Genomic DNA, 12,258 nt, shown 5'->3' with positions numbered 1-12,258 from the left:
ACAAGCCCTAAACCCTGTCGGGTGATACATTATGACAGCAGAGAGTCCAGGATCCTTACCTCTATCACCCATGTGGGCTCCCATGGAAAAGGGCCCTTCACAATGAATATCGGTGGCATGAACAGATGTTAGGTCCGGCTGATCAGACCTGAGCCACGCGGGTAAAGACCATAGACATCTGGATATACCATCAAACACGACATGGTAGGCCTATATTCCAGGACCCTTCTTGAAATAAAAGCACATTTTAGGGTCTGGGTAGACAAGAATTTTGAAAGCACACTATCAAACCCAGTACATTACAAGGGATGAATTAACCATCACATCCCCGCAGTTCACGAGTCCCGAATAGTCCACAACAACTGCGTTTTGCGGTGTTTTGCAGTCTCTTGCAGTGAGGAGAGACAGAGTCCCAGGCAAAGTGGGGAAGCAACCCCCGCGCTTCAGGGGAGGCGCTTCAGACCCTCCCTCGGGGCAGAGCGCGCGGCACCACGGCTTAAGGGAAGTCTAGTCCTACCGTCTTGAGTGACACCGCTCAGGTGCCCGGGTGCCGGAGGAGAGTTAGGCTGGGGCCAGGGTCCCACGTGGCTCTGGGGCAGTGGGAGCCGGGGTGGGGCATCCCCGTGAGGCGGAGGGCGGCCGGGGCTTGCGAGAGCGGGCACGTGCACGCACGTCCAGGCCCCGCGCGAGGTGCTTAACGCCTTGGCCCTGGAGAGGGGCGACCTTTGCCTCCAGGCTGAGCTGGGTGTGAATTAGTCACTAAGGCCAGAGGATGGACCTGCGTAGGACGAGGAGTCCTCACCTGTAGACGGAGGCTGTTAATATGTCTACCAAGAAGAGTCAAAGACCAGCGCAGTGCAGTAAAGCAAGGCGTTTTACTGGGTTTTACAAATTACGATTCGAGAGACGCGTTAGGCTGGAAGCTAAATTGTGTTCCGAAGAGAGGGAGGGAAGCAGGGAGAAAATCAAAAGGAACTGAGGGTGTTTACGCAAGTTTTTTTTAAAATTTTTAAATTGCATTTTAGGTTTGGGGGTACATGTGCAGAACATGCAAGACAGTTGCATAGGTACACACATGGCAGTGTGTTTTGCTTTCTTTCTCCCCTTCACCCACATTTGGCATTTCTCCCCAGGCTATCCCTCCCCACCTCCCACTCCCACTGGCCCTCCCCATTTCCCCCCAATAGACCCCAGTGTTTAGTACTCTTCTCTCTGTGTCCATGCATTCTCATTTTTCATCGCCCACCTATGAGTGAGAATATGCGGTGTTTCATTTTCTGTTCTTGTGTCAGTTTGCTGAGGATGATGTTCTCCAGATTCATCCATGTCCCTACAAATGACACAAACTCATCATTTCTGATTGCAGCATAATATTCCATGGTGTATATGTGCCACATTTTTCCAATCCAGTCTATCATCAATGGGCATTTGGGTTGATTCCAAGTCTTTGCTATTGTAAACAGTGCTGCAATGAACATTCGTGTACATGTGTCCTTATAGTAGAATGACTTATAGCCTTTTGGATATATACCCAGTAATGGGATTGCTGGGTCCAATGGAATTTCTATGTCTAAGGCCTTGAGGAATCGCCACACTGACTTCCACAGTGGTTGAACTAATTTACACTCCCACCAACAGTGTAAAAGTGTTCCTTTTTCTCCACATCCTCTCCAGCATCTGTTGTCTCCAGATTTTTTAATGATCGCCATTCTAACTGGCGTGAGATGGTATCTCAGTGTGGTTTTGATTTGCATCTCTCTGATGACCAGTGACGATGAGCATTTTTTCATATGATTGTTGGCCTCATATATGTCTTCTTTCGTAAAGTGTCTGTTCATATCCTTTGCCCACTTTTGAATGGGCTTGTTTGTTTTTTTCCTGTAAATCTGTTTGAGTTCTTTGTAAATTCTGGATATCAGCCCTTTGTCAGATGGGTAAACTGCAAACATTTTTTCCCATTCTGTTGGTTGCCGATTCACTCTATTGACTGTTTCTTTTGCCATGCAGAAACTGTGGAGTTTCATTAGGTCCCATTTGTCTATTTTGGCTTTTGTTGCCAATGCTTTTGGTGTTTTCTTCATGAGGTCCTTGCCTACTCCTATGTCCTGGATAGTTTTGCCTAGATTTCCTTCTAGGGTTTTTATTGTGCCGGGTCTTATGTTTAAGTCTTTAATCCATCTGGAGTTAATTTTAGTGTAAGGTGTCAGGAAGGGGTCCAGTTTCTGCTTTCTGCACATGGCTAGCCAGTTTTCCCAACACCATTTGTTGAACAGGGAATCCTTTCCCCATTGCTTGTTTTTGACAGGTTTATCAAAGATTGTGTGGTTGTAGATATGTTGTGTTGCCTCTGTTGCCTCTGTTCTGTTCCATTGGTCTATATCTCTGTTTTGGTACCAGTACCATGCTGTTTTGATTACTGTAGCCTTGTAGTATAGTTTGAAATCCGGTAGTGTGATGCCGCCCGCTGTGTTCTTTTTGCTTAGAATTTACTTGGCTATGTGGGCTCTTTTTTGGTTCCATATGAAGTTCGTGGTGGTTTTCTCCAGTTCTGTGAAGAAAGTCGATGGTAGCTTGATGGGTATAGCATTGATTCTGTAAATTACTTTGGGCAGTATAGCCATTTTCATGATATTAATTCTTCCTAACCATGAACATGGAATGTTTCTCCATCTGTTTGTGTCCTCTCTGACTTCGTTGAGCAGTGGTTTGTAGTTCTCCTTGAAGAGGTCCCTTACGTTCCTTGTGAGTTGTATTCCAAGGTATTTTATTCTTTTGTAGCAATTGTGAATGGCAGTTCATTCTTGATTTGGCTTTCTTTAAGTCTGTTATTGGTGTAGAGGAAGGCTTGTGATTTTTGCACATTGATTTTATATCCTGAGACTTTGCTGAAGTTGCTTATCAGTTTCAGGAGTTTTTGGGCTGAGGCGATGGGGTCTTCTAGGTATACTATCATGTCGTCTGCAAATAGAGACAATTTGGCTTCCACCTTTCCTATTTGAATACCCTTTATTTCTTTTTCTTGCCTGATTGCTATGGCTAGAACTTCCAGTACTATATTGAATAGGAGTGGTGAAAGAGGGCATCCTTGTCTACTGCCAGATTTCAAATGGAATGCTTCCAGTTTTTGCCCATTCAGTATGATATTGGCTGTTGGTTTGTCATAAATAGCTTTTATTACTTTGAGATATGTTCCATCGATACCGAGTTTATTGAGGGTTTTTAGCATAAAGGGCTGTTGAATTTTGTCAAATCCCTTCTCTGTGTCAATTGAGATAATCATGTGGTTTTTGTTTATGGTTCTGTTTATGTGGTGAATTACATTTATAGACTTGCGTATGTTGAACCAGCCTTGCATCCCCGGGAAGAATCCTACTTGATCATGATGGATAAGTTTCTTGATTTGCTGTTGCAATCGGCTTGCCAATATTTTATTGAAGATTTTCACATCTATGTTCATCATGGATATTGGCCTGAAGTTTTCTTTTCTTGTTGGGTCTCTGCTGGGTTTTGGTATCAGGATGATATTGGTCTCATAGAATGATTTGGGAAGGATTCCCTCTTTTTGGATTATTTGGAATAGTTTCAGAAGGAATGGTACCAGCTCCTCTTTGTGTGTCTGGTAGAATTCGGCTGTGAACCCGTCTGGACCTGGGCTTTTTTTGTGTGGTAGGCTCTTAATTGCTGCCTCGACTTCTGCCCTTGTTATTGGTCTATTCATAGTTTCAGCTTCCTCCTGGTTTAGGCTTGGGAGGACACAGGAGTCCAGAAATTTATCCATTTCTTCCAGGTTTGCTAGCTTATGTGCGTAGAGTTGTTTGTAATATTCTCTGATGATGGTTTGAATTTCTGTGGAATCTGTGGTGATTTCCCCTTTATCATTTTTTATTGCATCTATTTGGTTGTTCTCTCTTTTCTTTTTAATCAATCTAGATAGTGGTCTGTCTATTTTGTTGATCTTTTAAAAAAAACAGCTCTTGGATGTATTGATTTTTTGGAGGGTTTTTCGTGTCTCAATCTCCTTCAGTTCAGCTCTGATCTTAGTTATTTCATGTCTTCTGCTTGGTTTTGAGTTTTTTTGATCTTGCTCCTCTAGCTCTTTCAATTTTGACGATAGGGTGTCAATTTTGGATCTCTCCATTCTTCTCATATGGGCACTTATTGCTATATACTTTCCTCTAGAGACTGCTTTAAATGTGTCCCAGAGATTCTGGCATGTTGTGTCTTTGTTCTCGTTGGTTTCGAAGAACTTCTTTATTTCTGCCTTCATTTCGTTGTTTATCCAGTCATCATTCAAGAGCCAGTTTTTCAGTTTCCATGAAGCTGTGCGGTTCTGGGTTGGTTTCTGAATTCTGAGTTCTAACTTGATTGCACTATGGTCTGAGAGGCTGTTTGTTATGATTTCAGTTGTTTTGCATTTGCTGAGCAGTGCTTTGCTTCCAATTATGTGGTCAATTTTAGAGTAGGTGTGATGTGGTGCTGAGAAGAATGTATATTCTGTGGATTTGGGGTGGAGAGTTCTGTAAATGTCTATCAGGTTTGCTTGCTCCAGGTCTGAGTTCAAGCCCTGGATATCCTTGTTGATTTTCTGTCTGGTTGATATGTCTAATATTGACAGTGGAGTGTTAAAGTCTCCCACTATAATTGTGTGGGAGTCTAAGTCTCTTTGTAAGTCATTTAGAAATTGCCTTATGTATCTGGGTGCTCCTGTGTTGGGTCCATATATGTTTAGGATCGTTAGCTCTTCTTGTTTTATCGATCCTTTTACCATTATGTAATGGCCTTCTTTGTCTCTTTTGATCTTTGTTGCTTTAAAGTCTATTTTATCAGAGATGAGAATTGCAACTCCTGCTTTTTTTTTTTGCTGTCCATTTGCTTGGTAAATCTTCCTCCATCCCTTTATTTTGAGCCTTTGTGTATCCTTGCATGTGAGATCGGTTTCCTGGATAGAGCACACTGATGGGTTTTGGATTTTTATCCAATTTGCCAGTCTGTGTCTTTTGATTGGTGCATTTAGTCCATTTACATTTAGGGTTAGTACTGTTATGTGTGAATTTGATACTGCCATTTTGATGCTAGCTGGCTGTTTTGCCCGTTAGTTGTTGTAGATTCTTCATTATGTTGATGCTCTTTAGCAATTAGTGTGATTTTGGAATGGCTGGTACTGGTTGTTCCTTTCTATGTGTAGTGCCTCTTTCAGGAGCTCTTGTAAAGCAGGCCTGGTGGTGACAAAATCTCTGAGTACTTGCTTGTTTGCAAAGGATTTTATTTTTCCTTCACTTCTGAAGCTCAGTTTGGCTGGATATGAAATTCTGGGTTGAAAGTTCTTTTCTTTAAGGATGTTGAATATTGGCCCCCACTCTCTTCTGGCTTGCAGAATTTCTGCCGAGAGATCTGCTGTGAGTCTGATGGGCTTTCCTTTGTGGGTGACCCGACCTTTTTCTCTGGCTGCCCTTAGTATTTTCTCCTTTATTTCAATCTTGTTGAATCTGACGATTATGTGCCTTGGGGTTGCTCTTCTTGCGGAATATCTTTGTGGTGTTCTCTGTATTTCCTGCAGTTGAGTGTTGGCCTGTCTTGCTAGGTGGGGGAAATTTTCCTGGATGATGTCCTGAAGAGTATTTTCAAACTTGGATTTATTCTCTTCGTCACATTCTGGTACACCTATCAAACGTAGGTTAGGTCTCTTCACATAGTCCCACATTTCTTGGAGACTTTGTTCATTCCTTTTTGCGCTTTTTTCTCTGATCTTGGTTTCTTGTTTTATTTCATTGAGTTGATCTTCGACTTCTGAAATTCTTTCTTCTGCTTGGTCAATTCGGCTATTGAAACTTGTGCATGCTTCGCAAAGTTCTCGTATTGTGTTTTTCATCTTCTTTAATTCATTCATATTCCTCTCTAAGTTATCCATTCTTGTTATCATTTCCTCGAATCTTTTTTCAAGGTTCTTAGTTTCTTTGCATTGATTTGAAACATGTTCTTTTAGCTCACAAAAGTTTCTCACTATCCACCTTCTGAAGTCTAATTCCGTCATTTCGTCACAGTCATTCTCCATCCAGCTTTGTTCCCTTGCTGGTGAGGAGTTTTGTTCCTTTCTAGGAGGCGAGGTGTTCTGGTTTCGGGTGTTTTCCTCCTTTTTTCGCTGGTTTCTTCCCATCTTTGTGGATTTATCCACCTGTCGTTTGTGTAGTTGCTGACTTTTCGATTGGGTCTCTGGGTGGACCCCCAGATTGTTGATGATGAAGTATTTCTGTTACTTGGTTTTCCTTCTACCAGTCTAGCCCCTTTGCTGTACGACTGCAGAGGTCCACTCCAGGCCCTGCTTGCCTGGGGTACACCTATAGCAGCTGCGGAACAGTAGGGATACTACCAGTTTCTTTTTCTGCTATCTTTTTCCCAGAATGATGTCTGCCAAATGTCAGTCTTTTGGATATAGAGGGGTCAGGGAGCTGCTTGAGGAGACAGTCCGTACTTTATAGTAGCTCAAGTGCTGAGCTGTGAGCTCTGATGTTCATTCAGGGCTGTTAGGCTGCTATGTTTAGTTCTGCTGCAACACAACTCAAAAAAAGCCCTTTTTTTCCTCAGCTGCTCTTTCTGAAGGGGTTGGTGCTTTATCTTTGAGTGTCTGCCGGGTTGTCCTGCCCAGCTAGGAGGCAGTCTTGTCCTGCCAGGGCTCTGCCCTGCTGGTGTGAGGTTTACCCTGTTTCTGCGGTCTCCGCCCTGCAGCCGCGGGCTCCGCCCTGCAGCCGCGGGCTCCGCCCTGCAGCCGCGGGCTCCGCCCTGCGGCAGAGTCTCTCTGTTGTACCGGGTTGCCTCGGCAATGGCAGGCTGCGTCAGCAATGGGCGTGTACCTCAGTAGGGGCTGATTGCCTTGGTAATGGCAGACGCCCCTCCCGCACGGAGCTGCGCCTTAAGGTAACCTCCTAACAGCGAGCGTTTGGAATCCCGTTTTGTTTGTCGCACTGCGCTACCCCTAACGCTTTGTCCTGGGCTGGCTCACTGTTCAAGTCCCGTTCAGTCTCAAGTTCAGCCCTCTCAGGTCTCAGGTTGCCAGTTCAACAGGGCACCCAGAACAGTGCGCTTTTGTGCGGACCTCTGTGGAGCGCCTCTGCGCTCCGGCGCGGGCCGCAGCCCCACCGGCTGCTGGCTACACCAGTCAAGATCTCTGGCTGGCATCCCGCGTTTGTTTTATATCTGGGAATTTCCCCGTTCTGTGGGCAACAAAGGTCCTTCTGGAAATGCGTCCCTGACTCACCTACTCCGCGCATCCAGCGAGAGCCTCAATCCTGGGTTGTTCTCACAGCGCCATCTTGAGTCGTCCCCTCGTTTACGCAAGTTTTGAAGGAATAATCCGTTGGTGGAAGCAGGTGGTTTAGTACCTGAGTCCATAGTTCATTGGTTGTTACTGTTCAGGAGTTGCTGCGCTGGCGAAATTCAGCTGTCTTCCGGAATGTTGTGGCCGTTGCAGTTTGGCCCATTTCAAAGATTCAAGGCAAGCTCCCCACCACCACTTTTTTTCCTGCAGTTTTGCAGGATGTGCAGGCAGCCCTTAGAATGACTTCCCAACTCCAGTTTAGAGCTCTCAACCAGAGTAAGGCCATTTTGTATAGTGCATCCCACCAATAATTTGTGCCACGTGGTGTGGTTCTGAGTTTCACATTTTGGCATATGTAAAACATTTGGCAAAGAGCTTAGTAGTTAACCTCAGCTGATAAGGTGTTTGGAAGATACTTTGTTCCCCTCGTTAGCTTTTTTACTTAGTCCTTATAACAACCTTTATGTGACTGTTTTCCATCTTGACAAACAAGAAAACTGAGGGTCCGAGGGTTCAAGTGAAATGGTCAAGGTCACGAGACCAGGGTAGACCACCCTGCCTAAAACCATCTTGTGTTTTTGAAATCATACTGAAGTGGGTGGGGGCGGCTGAGTCTCTCCTTGCAGTCATGTATTCTGGGGGTTCTCAGCATCTCCAAGCCCTTGGGTCAGGCTGCATGACTGTGTTGCTTGGACTCCTGCACTGTCCAGCCTTCAGCATAGTCAGCGCCATAAGAGTTTAGACAAGGAAATTTTTTGAGATTTGGAACCTCGAGCGAAGCTTCTGAGTAAAATGATTTTGTCCTTTGAGCGTAGATTTCAGCTCCTTGGAAGAAAGCAGTTCTTCTGAAGTAAGAAGAAGGGGCCCTAGAAACAGGAATCCCACTTTGAAGATCACTCCTGAACGTCATCAGCCCAACTGCAGAGCAAAGGCAGAAAACTGCCAGAAAGAACAGAGCCTCACAGTTTACACAGCCTGAAGAAATTCTTCCTCCTGCTTAGAGTGAGGGATAATCTGTAAATGCCGTCACGTCCAGAATGTCTCCCCACTATATTGAAAGATTTAGACCACTTTTCAGAAAAGATAGGTGAGTGGACTGAGTGGTGGCAAGGGGTAGGCTGGTAGGAAATATTAATCCTGGAGGGTTGATATGGTTATGGTGTGCAAGGAGAGATCACTGGGCATACCTGGAGGAGTTCTGTCTCCAGTCTTTAATCGACATGCCCCACATTCAGCCTCCAGGGTCTTTGTCCAGATTCTGAGTTGCTCTCATAACATATCCATTGTGATGTGGGCCCTCTAGAGATGTGCTGCCGCCTTATCTACCCTTACCCTATAGAGGCAGAGAGTAGGGGTGTCTGTGACTGCATCATTGCAAAGCTGAGAAACCTTGACTCTCGGATGTATAAATAACCTGTCCAGGCTCACCCAGAATTTGTCAACTCACCCAGTTTGTAGGTGGCAGAGCAGGAATAGAAAACACTCATCCATCTTTTAACAGGTAAGTCACCTGCCAGGTTCTGTAGCAACCGAGTTAGAAGAAAACAATTCTTAAAACAGATCTTTCCCCAAAGCACTCCCATCATCTTCTGCAGCATGATTTCTAAGGGTTAGCAACTCAGTAGGAATGTAAGTAAATAAATATCCTGAGTATTTCTCCCACAGCAATGAACAAGCATGGCAGGTAACAATTCGTCTTCTGATTTGTTGAATTAGTCCTGGATTAGTTCTGAAAGAAAAATGCAATTGACCATTAGGAAGTGAAAAGTTGCACAGCCAGGTTCTGTGAGATCTTGTAAGATTCACATGTGTAAATTCTCAGCATGGCTCTTGCTGTCTCCTCATTGATCTTGGTGTGCATCTATTATTAATGTGGTGATTTGTGGACTTAAGAGCTAGCAATGAAGTTTGTACTTTATGCAGTTACAGATAATATACCATGCTAGATGAAGTCTGACCTATGTTGCTGTTAGGACACTGGTGTTAATTGAATTGTCACAATTGAAATTCCCGCATATCAGAATTATACAAAGTATGGACCACCTGGGTATACATCTATATTCATATGCACTTATCTATCATCACAAATATGTGAATGCTAACATTTTATCCTGGCAGGGTGAGTCATCAGATACTTTGGAGACCACTTATTTAAAGAAATAATCCACAAATTGCCACATAATTCCATTCCCTAAACAGCTTGGGGAATTTATATAAATAAAGCTCAAACTTGACTAAGTGTGGTGCCTCACACCTATAATCCGAGTACTTTGGGAGGCCAGGATGGGCAGATTACCTGAGGTCAGGAGTTTGAGATCAGCCTGGTAGATATGGAGAATCCCCATCTCTACTAAAAATAGAAAAATTAGCTGGGCATGGTGGTGGGTGCCTGTAGTCCAGCTACTTGGGAGGCTGAGGTAGGAGAATGGCTTGAACCCAGGAGGCGGAGGTTGCAGTGAGCTGAGATTGCGTCACTGCACTCCAGAGCGAGACAGAGCGAGACTCTGGTTAAAAAAAAAAAGCTCAAAAAGTGTTTTAGGTATTTTAGTATCCACAGAAACTAGGGCAGAGTCATGCACATGAGATATTTTATCTGTGTGTGTTGTGCATGAATTAGCAAATTAACTGGGTATTTTTACTATTTTTCTTTATCCCACAAAATATGACATACAACAGAGAATATAGTAAACACCTTTTAAGTTTTTCTGATGATCTCAACAGTCAACATGGCAAAGAATTAGTTCCTACATATCTTTTCTGTCTTCTACTTTTGAGCACTTCAGGATGATCAGATGTGTGCTATTACAGGGATCAATTTCATTTGTGGATGTGACAGTGAACTTCACCCAGGAGGAGTGGAGTCAACTGGACCCTGAACAGAGGACTTTATACGGGGATTCACATCCCTGGAGAACTATAGCATCCTGGTCTCACTGGGTAAGCACAGCTTCTCTGAGTAACTGCATCAGGCACGTCATTTTTTAGTTTATTGATATTTTGGTTTGGACACCAGAAATATTTGTTTTCACTTTGCCATCAAATGATTCCAGTGGGCCTTTTCATTCTGTAGCTTCTAAAGCTGGATCTAACTTTTTCTTCTGATTGCCTGGAGCTAGGCAATTTTTCCTGTGTCCTGTGTCATTTCCATTATCAGAGTATTGCATTACCAAACCAGATGGGATCTTCAAGTTGCAGCAAGAAGCATGGATATTAGAGAAAGGATTCACAAGCCAGTGTTACCCAGGTAACCCAGGGGACATTAGAACCCAGGTTGTCAGTTTAGGTATATGCATCTGGTTTTGTTTTCTTTTTGGAGTCTTGGTCTGTCACCCAGGCTAGAGTGTGTTGGCATCATCTCGGCTCACTGTAACCTCCACCTCCCAGGTTCAAGTGATTCTCCTGCCTCAGTTTCCGTGTAGCTGGAATTATAGGCATCCGCCACCATGCCCAGCTAATATTTTGTATTTTTTTAAAGACAGGGTTTCACCATGTTGACCATGCTGGTCTTGAACTCCTGCTCTCAGGTGATCCACCTGCCTCGACTTCCCAAAGTGCTGGGATTACAGGTGTGAGCCACTGCACCTGGTCTAGGTATACACATTTCTGAAGTGTTTTTCAGTAATCTCTTTTTAGAGGCCCCAACCGTTTGGAAGTGACTAAATATAGTTAGCCTGCATGTCTCAGATAACTAGCTTCACAACTGGATATTACTGTAAGGGAACACGTAAGTGTTCTCTGTTTGCTTGACTGTTTAATCCCTATTACCTTTACCTTGAATTTCATTCTTCATATTTCCTAAGTATTTTATCTTGTTTAATCTCCTTTCCTCTGCAATTCTTAGTTGCCCAATTTCCCTTCATTGTTAAGGACTTCTTTTGTTTTAGGCAGTTATGTAATCAATATTAATTGATCACTTGCTTCATGCCAGTAATGGTTCTAACGAAAGGAATTCAGAAGTAGATGAATTAAAGTCCCCTGATCTCATGGAACTTAGATATTCATGGGAGAGAAACACAGGAAGCAGGAAGCTGACTGCCATGAGACGTCCTTTAGAGGGGAGGTGGGAATAGAAACAAGGAGATCAGACAGGAAAATTACCAGTGCCCTAGACCAGGTTTGAGGGGATAGAGTGTACAAAGTGGTTGAATTCTGGATACAGAATGAAGATGGGATTATAATAGAGTCAGCACCTGGACTCACCCACCTCCTCACCCCGTGTTTGTTCCACTAATAATTTCTTGGAATAACACCTGTCTGCTTGTTTTCCACATCACATTTGCTGTATATTTTTCTGATCAAGCATCTCTCACCGTGAATTCCACTCATTGTAATTCAACCATTCTTACCAAATCCTTTATCCTCTATTTCCTATGCTTATTTCCATTTGGAAAGGTATATTCATGACTCATCACATGAATATGTGCATCCATTGTCAGTTACTCTCCCCCTTCCTACCAAAGTAGTTTTTTTGCGGGGGGATGGAGTTTCAGTCTTATTGCCCAGGCTGAATGCAATGGCGTGATCTTGGCTCATTGCAACCTCTGCCTCCTAGGTTCAAGTGATTCTCCTGCCTCAGCCTTACAAGTAGCTGGGATTACAGGCATGTGCCACCACACCCGGCTAATTTTGTATTTTTAGGAGAGACAGGGTTTCACCATGTTGGCCAAGCTGGTTTGAAACTCCTGACCTCAGTTGATCCACCTTCCTTGGCCTCCCAAAGTCCTGGGATTACAGGCATGAACCACTGACACTGCACTACAGTAGTTTTTATCACCCCTTCCCCACAGGCCCTCAGAAAAGTAGAGAATAGAAAATATTTCTTTGGCATTACTGTTATCCTAAAAGACTCTATCTAAAACCAAAGAGTCAGCAATGTAAAGAGCATTTGTTTATTTCCCCAGCTTTAGAAGAAATAATTTTAGATTCATAGTTATGTTTTTCTTATT

The 12,258-nt window shown here is 43.7% G+C and overlaps 2 protein-coding genes across 6 annotated transcripts in view; one reads left to right on the top strand and one right to left on the bottom strand.

The window, feature by feature from the left end:
* The window catches only part of ZNF248 (zinc finger protein 248), an 83,084-nt gene that overhangs the window by 70,702 nt on the left and 124 nt on the right, over positions 1-12,258 (top strand). For 3 of the 5 annotated variants that reach the window (XM_078345210.1, XM_078345207.1, XM_035267540.3), the window contains 2 exons: positions 10,121-10,249; positions 10,467-10,556. In XM_078345210.1, the coding sequence (XP_078201336.1) occupies positions 10,121-10,249; positions 10,467-10,526 (189 nt within the window). In that variant the 3' untranslated portion in view covers positions 10,527-10,556. Of the gene's footprint in view, positions 1-8,127; positions 8,313-10,120; positions 10,250-10,466; positions 10,557-12,258 lie in introns of those variants that run through there. The other 2 variants (XM_078345208.1, XM_035267542.3) reach the window with 2 other exon arrangements.
* Positions 5,752-12,258, bottom strand: part of LOC118146076 (uncharacterized) — an 86,855-nt gene continuing 80,348 nt past the window's right edge. Inside the window, exon 8 of the mRNA XM_078345212.1 lies at positions 5,752-9,041. The gene's annotated coding sequence lies outside the window, so the exon portion shown is untranslated. The remainder of the gene's footprint in view (positions 9,042-12,258) is intronic.

Source organism: Callithrix jacchus, chromosome 12 (assembly GCF_049354715.1).
Source record: "Callithrix jacchus isolate 240 chromosome 12, calJac240_pri, whole genome shotgun sequence".
Taxonomy (NCBI): domain Eukaryota; kingdom Metazoa; phylum Chordata; class Mammalia; order Primates; family Cebidae; genus Callithrix; species Callithrix jacchus.
This window is presented reverse-complemented; position numbering and strand designations above follow the sequence as displayed.